This window comes from Drosophila bipectinata, chromosome XL (assembly GCF_030179905.1).
Source record: "Drosophila bipectinata strain 14024-0381.07 chromosome XL, DbipHiC1v2, whole genome shotgun sequence".
Taxonomy (NCBI): domain Eukaryota; kingdom Metazoa; phylum Arthropoda; class Insecta; order Diptera; family Drosophilidae; genus Drosophila; species Drosophila bipectinata.
In genome coordinates this window covers 12,801,957-12,825,097 of record NC_091734.1, presented here as the reverse complement: position 1 = coordinate 12,825,097, position 23,141 = coordinate 12,801,957, and the positions used below count along the sequence as shown (strand labels likewise).

The following is a 23,141-nucleotide window of genomic DNA, read 5'->3' as shown; positions in this document are numbered from 1 at the left end:
AGCTCTGAAAATATTTGATTTTATTTTCATTTAAATCCTATATTTTTAAACCCCCTCTATTGTCTCAGAATTGAGAGATCTCTTGAGATTCAAAATAACAGAAACAAAATCGCGAACAAATACAGAATTATTCATAAAAATTAATATTGTCAAAAAGTGAATACAATTTATTTTATGTTTTGTTTTTATGCTTCACCGAAAATAACAATTGTGTGCTGTTTTTATCGCCCCAGGTGTTTCAGTCAAGAAATTCAGAGTTTGTGTGGAGTATACCCTTATTGCGGGTATTATGATTTTCTGAAAGTTTAAATAATATATATTCTTTTTAATTTTTAGGCAGATTTTTGATTAATTAAACTGGGAGTTGGGAATGGGATGCTCATCTCATGAGATATAGAGATTAATACAGATATGTATGTATATAGGGGCCATATATGAGGGATCTAAGACTCTTTAGGGGTCTATCTACATAAATTTTAACAAAATCTTTAAACAATAAAAATAGTATTAAAATTCTTACGAAGGATATGGTATTCCTCTCAAAAATCAAATGATAAAAGCCTAAGATATAAAGAATTGCAGAGACAGAGGGCCTATCTATTGGTTTATGTAAGGATCTCCTAAACCATAAAAATAGAAATATATTTTAAATATAAAGACAACATAAAAAGATACAAAAGAATTTGAAGTACAAAAATATTCTCAAAAGCTTTCAAAAGAGTACACCAACTTCGACTTCCCCCGAAGATCCCTCCCACTCGCTATATTATCTTTATAATGACTGGACAAACAGAAAGTGGAGTAAAATGTTAAATTTAATAATCGTGATAATGCTGGGGCTATCTTACACTCCCAAGCATACTGCACGGCAGCACACGGCCGTAAAATCAGTTTAAGATGGGCGACCGAGGTGTACGGCGAACTCTGCTGGCTTTTGTGGCTATGGTCCTGTCGCCGAGCGGGGCTCTGGGCCAGTTCACGGTGGACAGCAATGGATACGGGCTGAGTCTGATGGAGGCGGTGGCCTCGGCCCTGGACTCGGCCAGTCTGGCGTTGGCCAACAGCTCCGCTTGGCCCCTGCAGCACGATCCTGCCCAGGAGGAGGAGTCCTACGACTATATAGTGATCGGGTCGGGCAGTGCCGGCTCCATTGTGGCGAGCAGACTGAGTGAGACGTGCGGGGCAAGGATACTGCTGCTGGAAGCGGGCGACCTGCCTCCCCTGGAGTCGGAAATGTTCGGCCTGAGTGGCTCCCTTCACCAGGACGAGCGCTACATGTTCCTGGACCGGGCGGAGGTGAACCCGAGCTGCTGTCGGGCCATGAAGCCGCCGCTGGGCTGCTCCTGGTGGCATGGACGCATGATGGGCGGTACGGGGGCCATCAACGGGAACATATTCATACCCAGTACCCCCAGGAACTTCGACAGCTGGAACTCTAGCCTCTGGAGCTGGTCGCAGGTGCAAAAGTCCTACAGACGGCTCCTCGGGACACTGAACCTCTCCTACTTCGAAGTCGACAGACTGAACTCCAAGCTGGCCAACTTGGTGTACTCTGCCGTCCACGAGTTTGGAATTCCCAAGGTCCAGAGACCCCTGATAGCGGGTTCCAGCTACGGGTACACCCACCGGGTCCCAGTGACCCTCAACCAGGCGCGCAGGGCCAGCAGTGGGCGCCTGTACTTGGCCAGAGATGGTGTGAACCGAAGGCCCAACCTGAAGGTGGTACGTGGGGCAGAGGCCCAGAGAATTCTCTTCATGGACAACCGAGCCATAGGCGTTACCTACTCCCTTAACTCCAGACTGTACACCGCAAGGGCCTCCAGAGAAGTAATTTTAAGTGCTGGGACCATAAACTCCGCCAAGTTGCTGCTTCTCTCGGGGATAGGTCCTCGGGAAGAGCTCCAGAAATGGGGCATTCCCCTCATCAAGGACCTGCCAGTGGGCCTTAACCTCCAGGATCATGGCATGCTGCCCTTGTATCTGGTTTTCGGCAGCAACTGCCAAGTAAACAGCACCCTGGTGGGAGTGAGTCAGCCCACTGCGCCCGTTTCGGTGACCAAGTACCTCTTGGAGAGCCAGCAAGGACCTCTGGCCACTGGCTTCTCCATGATGGGGTTCATCAACGCGAGGATGCCCAAATCCCGCACAGCAGAACCCGATCTGCATGTCGTGGCTCACACTCTGTTGCCGAAGGGCAGCTCTGGCAGTTTCGGGTATCTCGGCTTTCGGGACGAACTGGTTCAGGCTCAGAAGGACATTCTACAGGGCGCAGACCTCCTGCAGATCATGGGGTCTCTTCTAAAGCCCCTGGCCAGGGGAAGAGTTCGGCTCCGAAGTAGAAACCCCTCGGACTCCCCCAGAATCGAAAACCATTACGGGGAGAACCCCATAGACCAGCAGGTTCTCCTGCATTTTGTGAGGTTCATCCAAAACCTGACAGGGACTCCCTCCTTCCGGCACTGCGGCCTCCGCCTGTGGCTCCCCCCTCTCCCGGAGTGCAACAAGTATCTTCCGGACTCGGATAACTTCTGGCTCTGCTACATCCGTAGCTTTTACGTGGGAGCCTGGCACTCCGTGGGCACTTGCCGCCTGGGAAAGGTGGGAAAGGGTGTGGTAGACGAGAGGTTGCGGGTTCAGGGGGTCAAGGCCCTAAGGGTGGTGGATGCCAGCATAATGCCGCAACTGCCAGCCGGGAACACCAACGGACCCGCCATGATTATCGGCGAGAGGGGCGCCCAACTGATACTGGAGGATCGCCAAGAAAACAATGAAGTGTTCCAGCAATGTTAAGTTTTTTTTTAATTTAAGACTACATACTGTTTTTGTTTTAAAAGAATAAAGTATTTGCCTTTGTGTCAAGTTCGCAATTAGCGTTTAATAAACTCTCTTCTTTTTGGAATTTCTGTAAACACGCTTATCAAATTTTTGGCATTGTTAGCACTTTTGGGGGTTTTGTTTTTATTTTTTGTTTTGTTTTGGTCAAGCCTTTTGTTTATGGTTTTGTTTGGGCTTTAAAGAAATAAGAAAAAAGCTATATAGAGATAATAATTTATACAATGAAAATATCAGAGAAGTTGATTAAATGGTTTAGTGTTATCTTGAGTGACATTGAAATGACGTTCCTAAAGATGTTGATAGGAAATTATTATATGGGGAGTTCATGCAGAATTATATTTTTATAATATCTATAGAACTTTATACAGATCTCTTTTAAAATAAATCAATAATATTTTAAGGTTTATAACCTTATAAATTAATATAATAAATTTAATTTATTTAAACAGCCAGAGTCCAATACAATATAAACAGTGAAATACCCACAAAGTTAGTTGAGTTTTGTAAACTTTTCTACCTTTAATAATAATTACAAATATTTATCTAAATATTTTAATCATCACCGCCATCGATATAATTTTAGAAGTCGGTACTCATCTGAAAAAGTGCTATACCGACTGATTTGACAGATTTTCAGTTTCTGATTCTCAAAATTCAAAATTCTCAATAAACTATTTTCCAGGTATCTCTGGAAAGCGTTTTTTTAATATATCATACAAATTAAAGATTATATTCTTAACTATTTCTCGAAAAGGTTGTTTATTGGTTGTTAAAAAATATGAAGAAAGATTATGGTACTAATTAGGGTTTTTTTTAATGTCTTTCAATCTGTATATATTATTAGAAAAATGTTATTAGACATTTTACTAGAAAAATATTGAAACGATAAGCTAAAAATCCGAACAAAACGTTATTCAACTATAGTTTTCGTAGGTAATGTAACAAGAAATACTATAAATAGAACTGCAACGAAGTCCAATCATAGCTTTTAAACTAAAAGAACCAATTCATGGTATAAACTATATACTATATATAAACATAAAATATACTAGACTATCATTAACATTATTATTAATTATTATATATAATATAATATTTATTTTGCAACAAATGAACCCTATTCCCCCCTTAAAATTCTTGAGTAATCGCCCAACACCTTGTGTAAGATTCTCATTTTTTTGGCCAAATGTTCGACTGGGATTGCAGAAATTTCTGGCTTGGAGTGAACCTATATGTATATGGGTCAATGCACTCTAGAAAGAATTGAAGCCCCAAGGGCTACGGGAGAGTGGACTGTGAAAGAGGTCAGCGAATTTCGCAGCAGCTGCCTCAGCAAATCCGGAAAGAGAGGGCTCCCGTGGAAGTGACTCTACGATTCGAGTCAGTTGACTTCTGCGCGATGACGGCGATGAACACTTTCGTGGCCATGTGGCGCTTCTTGCTGACCCTCGGGCCCTCGGCCATGGTCATCCTGTTGCTGAACAAGGGACTCGTCGAGGAGCGACCCGACATTGTGGATGAGGCCCACCGAGTGCGCTCCATCTACATCGAAAAGCTGCGGGAGTCCTATGACTTCATAGTGATTGGCGGAGGTTCGGCGGGCTGCGTACTGGCGGCTCGCCTCTCGGAGAACCCGGCCTGGAGCGTCCTGCTGCTGGAGGCGGGCGGCGACGAGCCGCTGCTCCTCGACCTGCCCCAGCTGTATCCGGTGTTCCAGCGCAGCCCCTGGGACTGGAAGTACTCGACGGAGCCCTCGGACCGGTACTGCCTGGCGATGGAGGACCAGCGCTGCTTCTGGCCGCGCGGCAAGGTCCTGGGCGGCTGCAGCTCCATCAACGCCATGATGTACATTCGGGGCAACCGCCGCGACTACGACCACTGGTCGGAGTTGGGTAACCCGGGGTGGGACTACGCCAACGTCCTGCACTACTTCCGGAAGACGGAGGACATGCGAGTGCCGGGCTTCGAGCACAATCCCTATCACGGGCACGGCGGCCCCATCTCCGTGGAGCGCTACAGGTAAGGAGGCTGGAGAGTCCAAGGACCTGGTATAACGGAGAGATCCCCCACAGGTTCCCCTCGCCCCTGCTGAACATCTTCATGCAGGCCGCGCACCAGCTGGGCCTCGCCCATCCCGACGGCGACTTCAACGGGCGCTCCCAGACGGGATTCGCGCCACCGCACGGCACCCTCCGGGACGGCCTCCGGTGCAGCGCCAACAAGGGCTACATCCGGCGCAGCTGGCAGCGCCCCAACCTGGACATCGTCCTCAAGGCCTTCGTGGAGCGGATCCTTATCGAGCCGGACACCCGGAGGGCCGTGGGCGTGGTCTTCGAGTACGGCTTGGGGAAGCATCGCGTTCTGGCGCAGCGGGAGGTGATCCTCTCCGCCGGCGCCATTGCCAGCCCCCAGCTCCTGATGGTCAGCGGCGTGGGCCCCCGGGAGCAGCTGGAGCCGCTGGGCATCCCGGTGGTGCAGCACCTGCCCGGCGTAGGGGGCAACCTGCAGGACCATATATCCACCTCGGGCGCCATCTACACCTTCAATGCGCACCAGAACCGCCACCTGTCATTCATCGTGCCGGAGATGCTGAACGAGGAGGCTGTGGCGGACTTCCTGCAGGGCAAGGACAGCTTCTTCTACGCCATGCCGGTGAGCGAGGTGATGGGCTTCTTCAGCACCCGCTACCAGGACCCCCGCCAGGACTGGCCCGATGTCCAGCTCTTCCTGGGCAGCTACGGCTACGGCGCCGACGGCGGCATGATCGGACGCCGTGGCGCGGCCATCACCCTGGACAACTTTGCGGACACCTTCGAGCCGATGATCTACCAGGACTCGTTTGTGATCGCTCCGCTGGTGATGCGGCCCAGGTCGCGCGGCTACCTCCAGATCCTGTCCAAGGACCCGAAAATCCACCCCCGCATCCACGCCAACTACTACGACGACCCCCACGACATGGCCGTGATGGTCGAGGGCCTCAAGATGGCCCACCGCCTGACCCAGACCCCGGTGATGCGCGCCATCAACGCCACCATGAACATCTACGAGTGGCGCAACTGCCCGGAGGTGGAGTACCTGAGCGACGCCTTCTGGGAGTGCCTGGCGCGGTTCTACTCCCAGACCATCTACCACCCGGTGGGCACCTGCAAGATGGCCCCGCTCTCGGATCCCTCGGGCGTCGTTGATCCCCGCCTGCGGGTGCGCGGTATCCGCAACCTGCGTGTCATCGATGCCAGCATCATGCCCACCATCCCCACCGGAAACACCAATGCTCCGACCCTGATGCTGGCCGAGAGGGGGGCGGACATCATCAAGCAGGACTGGCACCACTACAGGAATGGTGGTTGGAGCTAGGCCTTCTGTATGCTATTGACTTCTAGCTCTTCTTCGGAAATACATATATATATTTTTCATTAAAAACTTTCGAAAAGGGTTATTCTGAAGAGGAGACAAATATGGGGTTATTAATAAGAAATACTATTTATAGTATTATCTATTAATTCTAATATTTTATTTTCATCTATGAAAATAACCAGAGTTTTTCAAAACCAGAAAACATCCGGTAAGTATTAGGTATTATAACTGTCTTTACAGACTTTGGTCTAAAGCTATATATTTTTTATTCATTAATATTTTATCAAATTGAAAAAGTAATGTAAATAGGCATTACTTACTGTCTGGCATTACTGTCTGTGTTCCTTCCTGATTCTATAGTTATATAGACAAATACTAGGTACTATAGACAGATGCCCATAGTTGGATCACTTTCTATTCTTAAAGCTACATGTTTGAAGGAAAATTAAAGTTAAAATTCTTTAAAATTAGATTAAATCTAACAAGTATCAGTTATTAATAGCTTCTAATTATTTTTCCCTAAACCTATATAAATCAAAGCTTGATAAATGGAAAGAAAATCCAACAAGTACTGGGCATTAATGGCTCTCCATTGTCTCAGTTACTTGTCCTTTCCCAAGCCCAACTAACATACCCGACTAATAGGGCCCAACATATGGCCTATTTAGAGCCAATCAAGCCAAGTGCCTGGGAATCAAGTACTGTGATTAGCAAGTACCATTTAAAATATTTGCCCGCCAGTATCCATACCATTTAGAGGCATACCACACCGACTATGTATCTCGCCCCGTTCCATTGTTGTCATTCCACAGGTCAGCTAATTTGCTTTGGTAATGATCTTGGCATTCAGTTTGGTCTTTTGTTTTGCCTTTTTGCGGAATCATTATGCGGAATCGGACTTGTCTAGTTTTCCATTTTCAATTCAATTCTGATTTTCTCCATTTAGTCGCGCTGAGCTGGATATTATTTCCCAGCGGTTCTGAACTTTAGCAATTTTGCAATCTGTTATTTATAAATTTTTAGCTCGACCGCTTAGTGGATGGGGTATATTGGGTTGTTCATTGGGTTTGTAAATGACTCTCTGACACATTGTATTCTTATTTTGTTTACTGGGTCAACGTCTTGCTTTATGATTCCCCCCGGGTTATCTTGGCCGGCTGGTTGGGTGATTGAGGAACATCAACATTTGCGATTGTCTTTTTATTGGAGAGATTAAAAGCCACTTGAAGTGGGTTTAAGGCTTTCTTTCTTTATGGCACTATTTTAAGTGATTACTTTATTGGTTTAAAGTCTATTTGTTTTTGAAAAATACCCATTTTTCAATACCCATTCGCCCTTAAGAAGTATTTTAACAGTCTAACAATTCTCTCACCACAGCGGACGGTAATTTATGAGCGGTTAGTGAACTGAAATGGCAAATGGCAGCTCGGCTCGGCCCGGCCGGTTAGCGAGTTTGACCAGTTTGATTCAGTGGGCCATGGCTTAAATCGCACAAATCGCATATCGGCAATCGGAAAAGGTTTTTTCGAGACTTTTCATGCGAGTGCCGGGCGAGGTGGCTGGCCAGTTCACGTCCGCCACTGAACGCAAGATGACGCTGCATCCGAATAGTCCGGCGATTATAAGGCTACTGGTCACACTGGCGCTCCTTAGCCAGAGCCTGGCCACACCGCAGCAGTTCTTTTTTGCGCAGGACCTACTAACGGGAAGTGGAACTGGAACTGGTGCGGGACCTGTTGCGGGAACTGCCAAAGGAGCAGGAACTGGTATTGGAACTGGCACTGGAACTGGAGCCAATCCCTTGCCAGTTAATGATCCTTCGGGTGAGTTTTTAAAGCTCTTGGTTGGAGCATAGAGGCTTTAAAATTAATAAATTTTAATATTAAAATTATTAATTTTCAACTCTTAAATAAATGTTTAATGTTTATAAAATATATCATTTTTCCTAGATCTCAGTGCTGGTCTAAATCTGACCCCCGTTAGCAACCTGATCGCCGCCGCTGCCAATGCCGTGCCCCCCGCCCCCGTTACGTTTATACGCACGGCCATGAACAGCGGGCTCTGACCGACAGGTGGCGCCAAAGTGAATTCTTGCTCGCCCCCCCCCCAAAAAAAGATTCGAATTATCTCTAATTTTTAAGCGCATTTTTAAGCAACTCTCTTAATTACTTTGTTAAGCTAAATTGTTTGTTTTCTTGTTTTTTTTTTGTTTGTGCCTTAGATTAGTGCTAAAAATGAGTTTATGATACACGTTTTTATCTGGTGACAACAGTGTGTTAATATATTGTGCGATAAATTGCGGAAAATCGGGAGATTTCTGACTTATCTGTGCTTGTAATCAGGTCGCTTTCATTATCTCTATGGTTCCACTGTAGGACATGGTACAGTAAAACAAGTGATGTAATACAAAATATTTTAAATAAATAAGCTAAGTGTGTTTTTTTTTTTTATGAAAATATTTTTTAGAAAAAAAGGTCGTTTGCTGTTGATCCAAAATATTAGTTTAGAATCTAAGGCTTTGTATTTTTTAAATTTTTATATAAAAACATTTTAAAAAATAAAAAAAACGCTTTAAAAATGTTAATTGTTTTAGGATTTTTATAGAAAAAACTTGAATTAGTTTTTGGTCTAAAAAGTAAACCTGTTCTCTCGCCCCAAAAAAAGTGACTTGTTTTGGCACCATTCTCATTTTCCGATAAAATCTTAATTGTTTAACAACTTTTGAATAAAAGTAGATCGACCTTTAAATAAAAAAAAAAAGATTTATAAAAAAAACCACGATAGTTTTCCACTTAATTTTAATAAACGGAAGTTAAATTAAAACCACGGGAACATCTATTTTAGAATCCCATAGCACTCAGTTGAACAAATCAAAATAAAACTTTTGTTAAAAATATAAAATAAAAACACAAAACTGGCCATCCCCTGAAACTGGATTTGTTTGATCCACATTCGTGATCTCCAAGCTCACATTCGTGAGTCAACGTCCTCGGCACATGCCGAAAAAATCGCACAGGGGCGTCCGTTCAGGGGGAGGCTGCACTGTGCCCGGGTCTCTTATCGCCATATAAAAGCACATCCCCAGCCCCGAGTGCACTCCAGTCCCAGATACAGATACGCATCCGCGAGATGTCGTTCGTCGCCGAAGGAGCCTGCCACAATTCCACGCCGGACTGGAGCGCCCAGTGCCCCTCTCCGGCCACGGGCTTGTTCGCCGGAATGGTCAGCCTGCTGGTGCAGTCCCTCCTCTCCGCCCAGTGCCAGGTCTCGCCGCCCAGCCTCTGGCCCGAGGACTACTCCGGCCCGCTGGAGCAGCCCTACGATATGGTGGTGATTGGAGCGGGATCTGCCGGCTCTGTGGTGGCCAGCCGGCTCAGCGAGAATCCCCACTGGCGGGTACTGGTCCTGGAGGCTGGCGGAGATCCCCCCGTGGAATCCGAGGTAGGTTATGGTTAAGGGATTTTAAGCAGATAACTAATTAAACTGTTAATACAAGGCTTAAAATTTTTACTTCTTATAATGTGATAATTCTTACCAAGAAATACCAAGCCCATTTTCTTGGGCTTTTGTACGAAAGTGGTTTAAAATATGGACAAAGAATCTTAAAATAAATATACTTAAAGATATTTTAGAAGTAAGGCCGTAGGAAATGCCGTTTTAAGATGATTTAACTTTATGGCTTAGGTACTCCCAATGAGAAGTGAGGAGAAGGGCGTTGTTGTTTAAATATTTTTGTATTATTTCGTAGGATTTTAGTTGTTTATAAACTAAAACTCGAGAAGTATCGAGGAGAAAGGCCTTTATGTCTGAAACCTTGAAGAGACACGAATTGGTTTATGAAAAAAGTTAATGAAAGGAATAAGAAAGAAGTCTTGTGGGCGCTGGGGCCCATATTGGGCTTCCATGCATTTTCCCGATATTTGAAGGAGATCCCTCAGAAAATTTGACAAAAGATTTAAAAAATATTTCGCTGCTAGATTTTGATGTAGATTGATAGAGAATCGGTCTAGAAATCGTTTAAGGTATCCCGCTCAAGAATCGGATAAAAACTGGCCGAGATATAGCCATCGCTGGGGCCCATATTGGGCTTCCATGCATTTTCCCGATATTTGCAGGAGATCCCTCAGAAAATTTGACAAAAAATCTAAAAAATATTTTGTTGCTAGATTTTGATGCAGATTGATAGAGAATCGGTCTAGAAATCGTTTAAGGTATCCCGCTCAAGAATCGGATAAAAACTGGCCGAGATATAGCCATTGCTGGGGCCCATATTGGGCTTCCATGCATTTTCCCGATATTTGCAGGAGATCTCTCAGAAAATTTGACAAAAAATCTAAAAAATATTTTGTTGCTAGATTTTGATGCAGATTGATAGAGAATCGGTCTAGAAATCGTTTAAGGTATCCCGCTCAAGAATCGGATAAAAACTGGTCGAGATATAGCCATTGCTGGGGCCCATATTGGGCTTCCATGCATTTTCCCGATATTTGCAGGAGATCCCTCAGAAAATTTGACAAAAAATCTAAAAAATATTTTGTTGCTAGATTTTGATGCAGATTGATAGAGAATCGGTCTAGAAATCGTTTAAGGTATCCCGCTCAAGAATCGGATAAAAACTGGCCGAGATATAGCCATCGCTGGGGCTCATATTGGGCTTCCATGCATTTTCCCGATATTTGCAGGAGATCCCTCAGAAAATTTGACAAAAAATCTAAAAAATATTTTGTTGCTAGATTTTCATGCAGATTGATAGAGAATCGGTCTAGAAATCGTTTAAGGTGTCCCGCTCAAGAATCGGATAAAAACAGGCCGAGATATAGCCATTGCTGGGACCCATATTGGGCTTCCATGCATTTTCCCGATATTTGCAGGAGATCCCTCAGAAAATTTGACAAAAAATCTAAAAAATATTTTGTTGCTAGATTTTGATGCAGATTGATAGAGAATCGGTCTAGAAATCGTTTAAGGTATCCCGCTCAAGAATCGGATAAAAACTGGCCGAGATATAGCCATCGCTGGGGCCCATATTGGGCTTCCATGCATTTTCCCGATATTTGCAGGAGATCCCTCAGAAAATTTGACAAAAAATCTAAAAAATATTTTGTTGCTAGATTTTGATGCAGATTGATAGAGAATCGGTCTAGAAATCGTTTAAGGTATCCCGCTCAAGAATCGGATAAAAACTGGCCGAGATATAGCCATCGCTGGGGCCCATATTGGGCTTCCATGCATTTTCCCGATATTTGCAGGAGATCCCTCAGAAAATTTGACAAAAAATCTAAAAAATATTTTGTTGCTAGATTTTGATGCAGATTGATAGAGAATCGGTCTAGAAATCGTTTAAGGTATCCCGCTCAAGAATCGGATAAAAACTGGCCGAGATATAGCCATTGCTGGGGCCCATATTGGGCTTCCATGCATTTTCCCGATATTTGCAGGAGATCTCTCAGAAAATTTGACAAAAAATCTAAAAAATATTTTGTTGCTAGATTTTGATGCAGATTGATAGAGAATCGGTCTAGAAATCGTTTAAGGTATCCCGCTCAAGAATCGGATAAAAACTGGTCGAGATATAGCCATTGCTGGGGCCCATATTGGGCTTCCATGCATTTTCCCGATATTTGCAGGAGATCCCTCAGAAAATTTGACAAAAAATCTAAAAAATATTTTGTTGCTAGATTTTGATGCAGATTGATAGAGAATCGGTCTAGAAATCGTTTAAGGTATCCCGCTCAAGAATCGGATAAAAACTGGCCGAGATATAGCCATCGCTGGGGCCCATATTGGGCTTCCATGCATTTTCCCGATATTTGAAGGAGATCTCTCAGAAAATTTGACAAAAAATCTAAAAAATATTTTGTTGCTAGATTTTGATGCAGATTGATAGAGAATCGGTCTAGAAATCGTTTAAGGTATCCCGCTCAAGAATCGGATAAAAACTGGCCGAGATATAGCCATCGCTGGGGCTCATATTGGGCTTCCATGCATTTTCCCGATATTTGCAGGAGATCCCTCAGAAAATTTGACAAAAAATCTAAAAAACATTTCGCTGCTAGATTTTGATGCAGATTAATAGAGAATCGGTCTAGAAATCGGTTAAGGTATCCCGCTCAAGAATCGGATTAAAATTGGCCGAGATATAGCCATCGCTGGGGCCCATATTGGGCTTCCATGCATTTTCCCGATATTTGAAGGGGATCCCTCAGAAAATTTGACAAAAAATCTAAAAAACATTTCGCTGCTAGATTTTGATGCAGATTAATAGAGAATCGGTCTAGAAATCGGTTAAGGTATCCCGCTCAAGAATCGGATTAAAATTGGCCGAGATATAGCCATCGCTGGGGCCCATATTGGGCTTCCATGCATTTTCCCGATATTTGAAGGGGATCCCTCAGAAAATTTGACAAAAAATCTAAAAAACATTTCGCTGCTAGATTTTGATGCAGATTAATAGAGAATCGGTCTAGAAATCGTTTAAGGTATTCCGCTCCAGAATCGGATAAAAACTGGCCGAGATACAGCCATCGCTGGGGCCCATATTGGGCTTCCATGCATTTTCCTGATATTTGAAGGAGATCTCTCAGAAAATTTGACAAAAAATCTAAAAAATATTTTGTTGCTAGATTTTGATGCAGATTGATAGAGAATCGGTCTAGAAATCGTTTAAGGTATCCCGCTCAAGAATCGGATAAAAACTGGCCGAGATATAGCCATCGCTGGGGCTCATATTGGGCTTCCATGCATTTTCCCGATATTTGCAGGAGATCCCTCAGAAAATTTGACAAAAAATCGAAAAAATATTTCGCTGCTAGATTTTGATGCAGATTAATAGAGAATCGGTCTAGAAATCGTTTAAGGTATCCCGCTCAAGAATCGGATTAAAATTGGCCGAGATATAGCCATCGCTGGGGCCCATATTGGGCTTCCATGCATTTTCCCGATATTTGAAGGGGATCCCTCAGAAAATTTGACAAAAAATCTAAAAAACATTTCGCTGCTAGATTTTGATGCAGATTAATAGAGAATCGGTCTAGAAATCGTTTAAGGTATCCCGCTCAAGAATCGGATTAAAATTGGCCGAGATATAGCCATCGCTGGGGCCCATATTGGGCTTCCATGCATTTTCCCGATATTTGAAGGGGATCCCTCAGAAAATTTGACAAAAAATCTAAAAAACATTTCGCTGCTAGATTTTGATGCAGATTAATAGAGAATCGGTCTAGAAATCGTTTAAGGTATCCCGCTCAAGAATCGGATTAAAATTGGCCGAGATATAGCCATCGCTGGGGCCCATATTGGGCTTCCATGCATTTTCCCGATATTTGAAGGGGATCCCTCAGAAAATTTGACAAAAAATCTAAAAAACGTTTCGCTGCTAGATTTTGATGCAGATTAATAGAGAATCGGTCTAGAAATCGGTTAAGGTATCCCGCTCAAGAATCGGATTAAAATTGGCCGAGATATAGCCATCGCTGGGGCCCATATTGGGCTTCCATGCATTTTCCCGATATTTGAAGGAGATCCCTCAGAAAATTTGACAAAAAATCTAAAAAACATTTCGCTGCTAGATTTTGATGCAGATTAATAGAGAATCGGTCTAGAAATCGTTTAAGGTATTCCGCTCCAGAATCGGATAAAAACTGGCCGAGATACAGCCATCGCTGGGGCCCATATTGGGCTTCCATGCATTTTCCTGATATTTGAAGGGGATCCCTCAAAAAATTTGACAAAAAATCGAAAAAATATTTCGCTGCTAGATTTTGATGCAGATTAATAGAGAATCGGTCTAGAAATCGTTTAAGGTATCCCGCTCAAGAATCGGATTAAAATTGGCCGAGATATAGCCATCGCTGGGGCCCATATTGGGCTTCCATGCATTTTCCCCATATTTGAAGGGGATCCCTCAGAAAATTTGACAAAAAATCTAAAAAACATTTCGCTGCTAGATTTTGATGCAGATTAATAGAGAATCGGTCTAGAAATCGGTTAAGGTATCCCGCTCAAGAATCGGATTAAAATTGGCCGAGATATAGCCATCGCTGGGGCCCATATTGGGCTTCCATGCATTTTCCCGATATTTGAAGGGGATCCCTCAGAAAATTTGACAAAAAATCTAAAAAACATTTCGCTGCTAGATTTTGATGCAGATTAATAGAGAATCGGTCTAGAAATCGTTTAAGGTATTCCGCTCCAGAATCGGATAAAAACTGGCCGAGATACAGCCATCGCTGGGGCCCATATTGGGCTTCCATGCATTTTCCCGATATTTGAAGGAAATCCCTCAGAAAATTTGACAAAAAATCTAAAAAATATTTTGTTGCTAGATTTTCATGCAGATTGATAGAGAATCGGTCTAGAAATCGTTTAAGGTGTCCCGCTCAAGAATCGGATAAAAACTGGCCGAGATATAGCCATCGCTGGGGCCCATATTGGGCTTCCATGCATTTTCCCGATATTTGAAGGAGATCTCTCAGAAAATTTGACAAAAAATCTAAAAAATATTTTGTTGCTAGATTTTGATGCAGATTGATAGAGAATCGGTCTAGAAATCGTTTAAGGTATCCCGCTCAAGAATCGGATAAAAACAGGCCGAGATATAGCCATCGCTGGGGCCCATATTGGGCCTCCATGCATTTTCCCGATATTTGAAGGGGATCCCTCAGAAAATTTGACAAAAAATCTAAAAAATATTTCGCTGCTAGATTTTGATGCAGATTGATAGAGAATCGGTCTAGAAATCGTTTAAGGTATCCCGCTCAAGGATCGGATAAAAACTGGCCGAGATATAGCCATCGCTGGGGCACATATTGGGCTTCCATGCATTCTCCCGATATTTGAAGTAACGTTAACCCCCTTATTCCCCAAAAACAAGACCTCCAAAGCATAATGAAAGCTCTTTTTGTGAAATAAGCTTTCAGCGCTGAAAAGAGTACAACATGTTTTAGTCAAAGATCACAACCCAAACTTTTGGAATGAAAAGTATATGGAATTAATTATAATTTTGTAATACTTTCTTCCCAGCTCCCATCGCTGTTTTTTGGACTGCAACATACGGATTTTGTGTGGAACTACTTTGTGGAGCGGAGCGACGCCTCCTGCCGGGGCATGAAGGACGAGCGCTGCTACTGGCCGCGAGGCAGGATGCTGGGCGGATCGGGGGCCGCGAACGCCATGCTGTACGTGCGAGGAAACCGCCAGGACTTTGATGGGTGGGCGGCCTTGGGGAATACGGGGTGGAGCTACGACGAGGTCCTGCCCTTCTTCGAGAAGTCGGTGACCCCGCAGGGAAATGCCAGTCACCCGAGGGGCTACGTCAGCCTGAACCCGTTCGAGCGCCAGGACGAGGACATACACCAGTTGATCCTGGCCGGAGCCGGGGAGCTGGGACTTCCGTATGTCAAGTCCTTTCAGGAGGGCAGCGAGACGGGATATTCCGACGTGCCGGGCACCATTCGAGATGGCCACAGGATGAGCACGGCCAAGGGCTACTTGGGAGCAGTATCCGCCAGTCGTCCTAATCTGCATGTCCTTAAGAACGCCCAGGTCACCAGGATCAACGTCCAAGGAGACCGCGTGGTTTCAGTGGATTTTGTGAGAAGAGGACGCGAGGAGAGGGTGTTCGTTAAAAAGGAAGCCATCCTCTCCGCAGGAGCCATCGATTCGCCAGCTCTGCTCCTTCGGTCTGGCATAGGTCCTGCGCAGGACCTCCAGGACCTGAGCATCCCGCTGCAACTGGATCTACCAGGCGTCGGGAAGAACCTGCAAGATCACGTGGTGATTCCCGTTTTCCTGCGACTCGACGAGGGACAGGCTCCCTTGCCCAAGGAGCAGGACATGCTGGACGACATCTACCAATACCTGATGCATCGGCGCGGTCCTTTGGCCACCCACGGGCCGACCTCTCTGGTGGCCTTTGTCAACACGAACACGAGCAACCAGAGTCCCTATCCGGACACGGAGTTCCATCACTTGTTCTTCCGCCGCGGACGGCACGACATGCTGAACATTTTCACGCAGGGCCTGTCCTTCCAGGACCAGTACATAGAGCAGTTGCAGGACTACCTGAAGGACTCGCACTTGCTGTGCGTCTTCGTGCTGCTCTCGCATCCCCTGGCCAGGGGCGAGGTGCGTTTGAGGAGCACGGAGGTGGGAGAGAAGCCCATTCTGATCAGCAACTATCTGACAGAAGCGCAGGACGTGGAGACCCTGCTCCGAGGGATTAGATATCTAGAGACCCTGGTGCAGACTAGCTCCTTCCAAAACCACCTGGCCGACATAGCCCATGTGGCCATCGAGGAGTGCGATGTCCTGCCGTATCGCAGCGACGACTACTGGAAGTGCTACGCCAAGTACTTCAGCATTACGTGCTACCACCAGTCGGGTTCCGTGAAAATGGGTCCTTCGAAGGACCACGAGGCCTGCGTGGATCCCCGACTGAGGGTGTATGGATTGGAGAACCTCCGGGTGGCGGATGCCAGCATCATGCCGGCGGTAGTCAGCGCCAACACGAACGCCGCCACCGTGATGATCGGAGAGCGGGCGGCGCAGTTCATTCGCGAGGACTGGCACGTCGACGAGAATCCCGCTTGGGAATTCCAGTCACACCTCGGCACTCCGGAGACTTGTCAGCAAGACGTCGATTGATCCACCACTGGAGGGTCTTTCATAAATCAACGATAGGCCCGATAACGATATGCAATTGCTCTTAATTGCAGGATAGGGGACATTTGTTATGGAAGTGTTATGATTATGGGCTAATAACCCGCTTTTTTTTTTTTTGGATTTTTTGATAAGAAAAGTTAAGCAGAGAGCCACGGCTTTTATTTTGTAAATAAATAGTATCTAAGGAATTAAGATTTAAGGTTTTTTTTTTGTGGAAAATAAGAATCTTCATGGAACTATTTAATAAAAAACACAAACCAAGGCATATTTTCTTAAAGAACTTTGTCCTCCTGAACAAATATTTATGAAAAATATTCACTAAGCTAGATAACCCATAGATCTATATTAGTTTCCCGAATCAGTGCTTATATCTATCGACAAAAAACACCTGTTTGCTGGCCAACATTCTCCCACCAAGCCAACAATAGAGATGTTTACCAAAGCTATCAAAAAACTGGTTTGCCAAATAAATAAAACACTTTAGTACACAAACACCCATGTATACCTGTAGTACACCTATAGAGGGCCCCAATGAGATCCCAGAAACCTGGTCTTATCAGCTGGAACTGGAAATGGAGGAAAAAAAAAAAACTAAAAACTGGAAGTGCCACCCAAAACACGAGCATAAAGATAAGCCTCCCAGCAGCAGCAAGTGCAGAGGCGAGAGGCGACTTTTCAAAGACCCCACTAAATAGTGATCCGTTGTCGGGTTTATCACACCTCTCCCTGTATGCCTTATACGCCGTATACGCCGTACACCCTACACCCGTAATCTAGCCGAGTGATAAGGGGGAGTGCCAACTGGCATGGAAGGTGCGTCTAATTTATGTGAGTGTGGTGTGCCAGAAGAGCGACTAGAACGCGACTACTTTGAAGGCAAAAACAAGAGCCACGCCAAATGCAAATCGCCTCCAAGCTAGCTTGATTTACGGACGCCGCTGGAATACGAAAAAAAAAGATAGAAAAATAGAAACAAAACACCCATTCGGTGAATTCCGTACAAATTCCGGGTGAACACCGGCTGTCGAGTTCAGTTGCCGTCGAGCGGAGAGACCCGACGAACGTGTCTGCGGCCAAGGATTACCAAAGGATTACCAGAGGATTACTAGAGGACTAATAGAGGGTAACTATGTATTTTTGCCAAAGGACATACAGAGGTTTTCAGGATACAGAAATGAATCTTAACGGGAATCTTAACAGGATGCAAATTTATAATTTTCGGCTCGTTTTCCAAAGTTTCTTCTCATTTGTTGGTGTCCTATTGTCCGAGTCCGAGAGTGTTTTGAATTCCAAAATAAGGCTGGAGTTCGGTACCACCTGACCACTCTAAGCTACTCTATAAAAGCGATGTCGGAAGCGGTGCTGTACCAAAATACTTGCTAAGACCAGCGCCAAAAAAATTGTGTAGCTACCAGCGGCGGCGAGGTAATTCCATTTCAACTTGTTTTGTAGTTGCAGGCGGAATAGTCCTGTAATCCCAGCCGCCAAATAGTCGTCTAATGATACTACTCCGGCTGCGATCATTAATATAGTGCAACACGTAAAATTGAGAATTTCAAAACGGTTGTGCTTTATAAAATCAATAGCTTTGCGGAAGCGTTCCATTTCGATCCACCACACAGCTTTAGATCCTCGAAAAAGTCTTGATTATGATGCTTCTAATGGTTTCAAGCAGAGCTTCAGATACGTCTTGGTTTTGGTCGATTTTTTCAACTTACTCAGATTTTAGCAGATTTTTATAAATTGAACTGAATTCAGTGAAAAGGTCAACGCTTCAATGCCCTGACGTTTAAGCATTGGCTTTCTACTGCTATCGATATTTTTAGGGTAATTTTGAATATATTACACAGCCTACTATTATCCTATTCGTATTATACTGTAGCCGCCTTCAGCCATAGATAGTGGTTTAATGTTTAGAATTTTAAAAGTAAATAGTGTTGTGTTTTGAAATTAAATTATGACTCAAGTTCAACAGATTGGTTTAATATATGGATAAGCATAAAGATTCTTTAAATAAAAATATTTAAATATTATATATTTGTGAAGTAGTTTTAGAAAGCCTTAGGAAGTGCCGTGAACTTGAATAAACTTTATGGCTTAGGAACTCCCAATGAGAAGGTCGTTGATGTTTAAATATTTTTTTTATTATTTCATAGGATCTTAGTTGTTTCAAGAAACTCAAAAAGAATCTAGGAGAAAGGCCTTAAAATTTTAACATTTTAAGTATTTTTGAGTCTTAAGATTATTTATTAACTGAAGCGAGGAAAAGAGTCCTGTTTTTAGGCTACTTTGAAGTATTAAATTTTAATAATTGTAAACTTATGAGAAGCGAGGAGGAAAGGCCTTGTCTTTTGAACTGATACTTTTTTAAACTTTAAAGGGTTTCAATTTCTTAAAGTTTCTCGGTTTTTATATTTCTTAATAACTAAACCCATATGTGAAGTGTGAAAAGTGGTAGTCTGTTATAATTCTTGAGAATTATGAGTATTTTAGATAGAAGATTTTAGATATTCTTTCATTTAATTTTATTTTGTTGGTTAAGTAAACCTTATGAGAAGCGAGGAGAAAGGTGCTATTTTTTGTAAGAAGCGTAGAATTTCAATTTCTTGAAAATTAAATCATTTAAATCATTTTATTAAATCATTAGATTTTTCTAATAATTATTAGTCTTTTTCTAAATTAGAGGAACAATTTGGAAAGTTTTTGGATATTTTTTCATTTGAAATTATTTTTTAAGGCTATGCTTAAGGACCTTTTAGTTTTAAAGACCTTCTTTAAGAAGAAAAGCGAGGAGAGGGGCGATGTTATTTAAAGAATTATTCTTTTAGGACAAATATTAAACTTTAAAAATTATTTAGCTTGCAAAAACATTAATTCTTTGTCTATTTTCCAGATCTTGAGGAATCTTTTGCGAGAAACTCCAAGAGGAATCCACTATAATGGAGTTCCTGAGTGCCCAGTGCGCCGCCCGTTCGGCAGGACCTGCCAACACGCTGATGTCCTTGCTGCTGACCACCCTGATAACCAAGTACTGTGAGCTGAGCGGCCAGCAGCAGTGGCCGGCGGACCAGGGCGACTGGCTGGAGAAGTCGGGGGGCTTCACAGACGACTACGACTTCATAGTGATTGGATCGGGAAGCTCGGGATCAGTGGTGGCGGGACGACTGGCGGAGGAAGCGAACTGGAAGGTGCTGCTCCTGGAGGCAGGAGGCGATCCCCCCATCGAGACGGAGTTCGTGGCCTGGCACATGGCGACCCAGTTCTCCGAGTGGGACTGGCAGTACCACACGGAGCCGAACGGTCGGGCCTGCATGGCGATGCTGGGCGAGAGCTGCCACTGGCCGCGGGGCAAGATGCTGGGCGGCACCAACGGCATGAACGCAATGATCTACGCCCGCGGCACCCGTGAGGACTTTGATGACTGGGAGCGGCGCGGCAACCCCGGCTGGGGCTACGACGAGGTGCTCGAGCACTTCCGCAAGGCGGAGGACCTGCGCTCCACCCGGCCGGACTACAAGCCCGGCGACCACGGTGTTGGCGGACCCATGGGCCTCAACAACTACGTCTCGGACAACGAGTTCCGGTCGACGATCCGCGCCGGAATGCAGGAGATGGGCTATGGCAGTGCCCCCGACTTCACGGAGGGCTCCTTTGTCGGCCAGATGGACATCCTGGGCACCCAGGACGGCGGTCGCCGCATCACCACCGCCCGCTCCCACCTGCGCAAGGACACGCCCAACCTGCACATCCTGCGCCACGCCCACGTCAAGAAGATCAACCTGGACGCCCAGAACAGGGCCGAGAGCGTGACTTTCGTGCATCGCGGCCAGAAGGAGTACACGGTGAAGGCCAGAAAGGAGGTGGTCCTGTCGGCAGGAGCCATTGGCTCGCCCCAGATCCTGATGCTGTCGGGTGAGTGTCGGAGAAGTCCTCCAGAGAGCCTTTATACTTGGCCCTTGTACTTGTGTCCACAATGCAGTGGCATTAATCTCAAATCTCAGATGGCTTTGGGCCCAAGTTAGTTTGCCCAAGATTATGGCCATATTCTGCATCCAGAAAGGCATAAAGCCAGGGAGCTCTAGTGATAAAGTAGGGGATTGGCAGCTGCGGCCAGTTAGTAGCGATTAGATAGCCGGAATCAAGATATCAGATGGGTAGCTCAAGGGGATTCCCTCCGGCAATCTGGCAATCCTACAATCCAGTGTCGATAGGTGCTCCCACAAGGTCATGAGCAAGGTCAAGTGCCTCGGTGTCACACCAATCGTGTGGGATTGTAAAATATATCATCGACTTTATGATGGAATATTTTCTTTTTGGTAAAGGGGCACAGTATTTTTACCTGTCTAGGCATGACTTGGCAGAAGATGGCTCTTAGCTTCTAGTATAAACCACATACGAACCTGAAAATGGAAATATAAAAGATATATTAGTATAATAATAGGTAATGGGTTATGCAGTATTATATTCAAGAAATCATAGAACCCAAAGCTCATACAGATCACTGGAGAGGAACTAGTTTTTCCCCAAGATTACCTATTGACTCCATAAAGACAGGTTCTAGAAAATATATAAGAACAGGTTTTTTTTAAAAACATAGTTCCCTAAAAACATACCACTTTTCAGGTGTTGGACCCGCTGACCACCTGAAGAGCCTGGGTATCCCCCTGAAACTGGACCTGCCCGTGGGAAAGAACCTCAAGGATCATGCCAGCCTGCCCGTCATCTTCCAGATCGACAAGTCCACCGCCCGTGTGCCCACCGAGGAGGAGCTGGTGGACGCCATGTTCAACCTGCTGATGGGCCGCTACAGCAAGCTGCTCCACCACGAGGCCACCGCCCTGACCGGTTTCATCAACACGACCACCATCGAGGGCCCCAACCCCGACATCCAGACCACCAACTTCTTCAGCCTGATGCAGAGCCCCGAGCTGAAGGGCTATGTGGCCGCCACAGGCTTCAACGACCGTGTGGCCAAGAGCATCCTGTCCGCCAACCAGAACTCCAACACCTACATCACCTACCTGCTCCACCTGAAGCCCTTCTCCGCCGGACAGCTGACACTCCAGTCCAGTGACTACCTGGAGTCGCCCCTCATCGACCCCGGCTACATGACCGACCAGCGGGACGTGGACACCTACATCCGGGCCCTGAACATCTACAAGAACCTGCCCAAGACCAAGGCCTTCAGCCAGCGGGAGGCGGCCCTCCACAAGGTCGACCTGGAGGCCTGCAACGGCCTGGAGTACCAGTCGGACGACTACTGGCGCTGCTACATCCGCCACATGACCACCACGGTCTACCACCCGGTGGGCACCACCAAGATGGGTCCCAAGAACGACCCCACCGCCGTGGTGGACGCCCGCCTCCGGGTCCATGGAGCCAAGGGTCTTCGCGTGATCGATGCCAGCATCATGCCGGACATCGTGGGCGCCAACACGAACGCCGCCTGCATCATGATCGGCGAGAAGGGCGCCGATATGATCAAGGAGGACTATCTTGGCGCCAAGCACACCGAGCTTTGAATCTAAAGTTTGCGATATTACACGATTATCACTTAGCAAGTAGGTTTTTTTGGTCAAATTTTTTTTTGAAAGTGTTTAACGAATAAACATGCATAAAGTTTAAAATTTTGTTTAATTTTTAATTCATAAATAACATATTTTTTTTAAAAAGAAACAAAGTTTTTTACACAAAATGTAAAACTAGCCCTCTAGTGGTGGGTGTCTAAGCTAAACAATTTTACAATCACTCCCAAACTGTAGTACAGTTTTAAAGCCTTGGCAAGTTAGAATAAAAGTTCTTAAGGGGTTATATACAGTTGTACCGCACAAAAAAATTTTTATTGAAAATGTTTTACCGACGTTGTTTAGTACATGTTTCTGGGTACTTAATTAAATTTTTTCATAAAAAAATATTACATAATAAAAATGTTATAGCCGAATTCCCGGATCGCCTTTTTTCGATGATATCTTGCGGTGGACATGATATCCCGAAAACGGTTCATCGGAAATCCAAAATTCAAAAAAATTTAGTTAGTATATTGTATTGTCTAGTCCGTGAACGAGGGATTTGTAAAAATTTTGATAAAAAAAAAAATGGCGACGGTTTTAACAGAAAATGTACTTTTTCAAGGTAGAAGATTTTCGATTTTTATGCTTTAAAAAGGAGTTTTCAAAAAAATTAAAAAACCCTTCATTCACGGACTAGCTAATATCATAATAAATAAGTGGTCAAAATTTGGTGTTGATCGGAATAATAGTCGTGTCCACCGCAAAGGTAATTTTGAAAAA

General features: G+C 44.8%; 6 protein-coding genes and 1 long non-coding RNA gene across 11 annotated transcripts in view; 5 read left to right on the top strand and 2 right to left on the bottom strand.

The window, feature by feature from the left end:
• Flo2 (flotillin-2) overlaps window positions 1–23,141 on the bottom strand; it is a 124,865-nt gene that overhangs the window by 19,811 nt on the left and 81,913 nt on the right. The gene's annotated exons all lie outside the window — the stretch shown is intronic.
• Eo (Ecdysone oxidase) lies at window positions 873–2,909 on the top strand. The gene has a single exon (XM_017232986.3). It carries the CDS (start codon window positions 898–900, stop codon window positions 2,788–2,790), a length of 1,893 nt encoding a protein of 630 aa, XP_017088475.2. The 5' UTR covers window positions 873–897; the 3' UTR covers window positions 2,791–2,909.
• On the top strand, window positions 4,235–6,235 carry LOC108119691 (glucose dehydrogenase [FAD, quinone]). The gene is made up of 2 exons (XM_017232985.3): window positions 4,235–4,854; window positions 4,908–6,235. The coding sequence occupies exons 1-2, from the start codon at window positions 4,235–4,237 to the stop codon at window positions 6,187–6,189; spliced, it is 1,902 nt and encodes a 633-aa protein (XP_017088474.1). The 3' UTR covers window positions 6,190–6,235.
• LOC138926776 (period circadian protein) lies at window positions 7,668–8,290 on the top strand. The gene is made up of 2 exons (XM_070282143.1): window positions 7,668–8,012; window positions 8,139–8,290. The coding sequence occupies exons 1-2, from the start codon at window positions 7,727–7,729 to the stop codon at window positions 8,252–8,254; spliced, it is 402 nt and encodes a 133-aa protein (XP_070138244.1). The 5' UTR covers window positions 7,668–7,726; the 3' UTR covers window positions 8,255–8,290.
• fiz (fezzik) lies at window positions 9,033–16,960 on the top strand. The gene is made up of 2 exons (XM_017233020.3): window positions 9,033–9,630; window positions 15,211–16,960. Exons 1-2 carry the CDS (start codon window positions 9,319–9,321, stop codon window positions 16,831–16,833), a joined length of 1,935 nt encoding a protein of 644 aa, XP_017088509.2. The 5' UTR covers window positions 9,033–9,318; the 3' UTR covers window positions 16,834–16,960.
• On the top strand, window positions 17,701–22,478 carry LOC108119712 (glucose dehydrogenase [FAD, quinone]). Its single transcript, XM_017233016.3, has 3 exons — window positions 17,701–17,974; window positions 19,745–20,763; window positions 21,475–22,478. The coding sequence occupies exons 2-3, from the start codon at window positions 19,791–19,793 to the stop codon at window positions 22,371–22,373; spliced, it is 1,872 nt and encodes a 623-aa protein (XP_017088505.2). The 5' UTR covers window positions 17,701–17,974; window positions 19,745–19,790; the 3' UTR covers window positions 22,374–22,478.
• LOC108119713 (uncharacterized) lies at window positions 17,969–18,708 on the bottom strand. The gene is made up of 2 exons (XR_001773014.3): window positions 18,570–18,708; window positions 17,969–18,509 (listed from the first exon to the last, which is right to left on the bottom strand). It is a non-coding gene; the product is annotated as an uncharacterized lncRNA (long non-coding RNA).

Excerpts from the sequence above, each read along its gene's own strand:
- Eo (XM_017232986.3), top strand. The coding sequence starts at position 898 with ATGGGCGACCGAGGTGTACGGCGAACTCTGCTGGCTTTTGTGGCTATG.
- LOC138926776 (XM_070282143.1), top strand. The coding sequence starts at position 7,727 with ATGCGAGTGCCGGGCGAGGTGGCTGGCCAGTTCACGTCCGCCACTGAA. Across the intron at positions 8,013-8,138 it reads GCCAGTTAATGATCCTTCGG|ATCTCAGTGCTGGTCTAAAT; the intron begins GTGAGTTTTTAA and ends CATTTTTCCTAG.
- fiz (XM_017233020.3), top strand. The coding sequence starts at position 9,319 with ATGTCGTTCGTCGCCGAAGGAGCCTGCCACAATTCCACGCCGGACTGG. Across the intron at positions 9,631-15,210 it reads ATCCCCCCGTGGAATCCGAG|CTCCCATCGCTGTTTTTTGG; the intron begins GTAGGTTATGGT and ends CTTTCTTCCCAG.
- LOC108119712 (XM_017233016.3), top strand. The coding sequence starts at position 19,791 with ATGGAGTTCCTGAGTGCCCAGTGCGCCGCCCGTTCGGCAGGACCTGCC. Across the intron at positions 20,764-21,474 it reads CCAGATCCTGATGCTGTCGG|GTGTTGGACCCGCTGACCAC; the intron begins GTGAGTGTCGGA and ends ACCACTTTTCAG.
- LOC108119691 (XM_017232985.3), top strand. The coding sequence starts at position 4,235 with ATGACGGCGATGAACACTTTCGTGGCCATGTGGCGCTTCTTGCTGACC. Across the intron at positions 4,855-4,907 it reads ATCTCCGTGGAGCGCTACAG|GTTCCCCTCGCCCCTGCTGA; the intron begins GTAAGGAGGCTG and ends GATCCCCCACAG.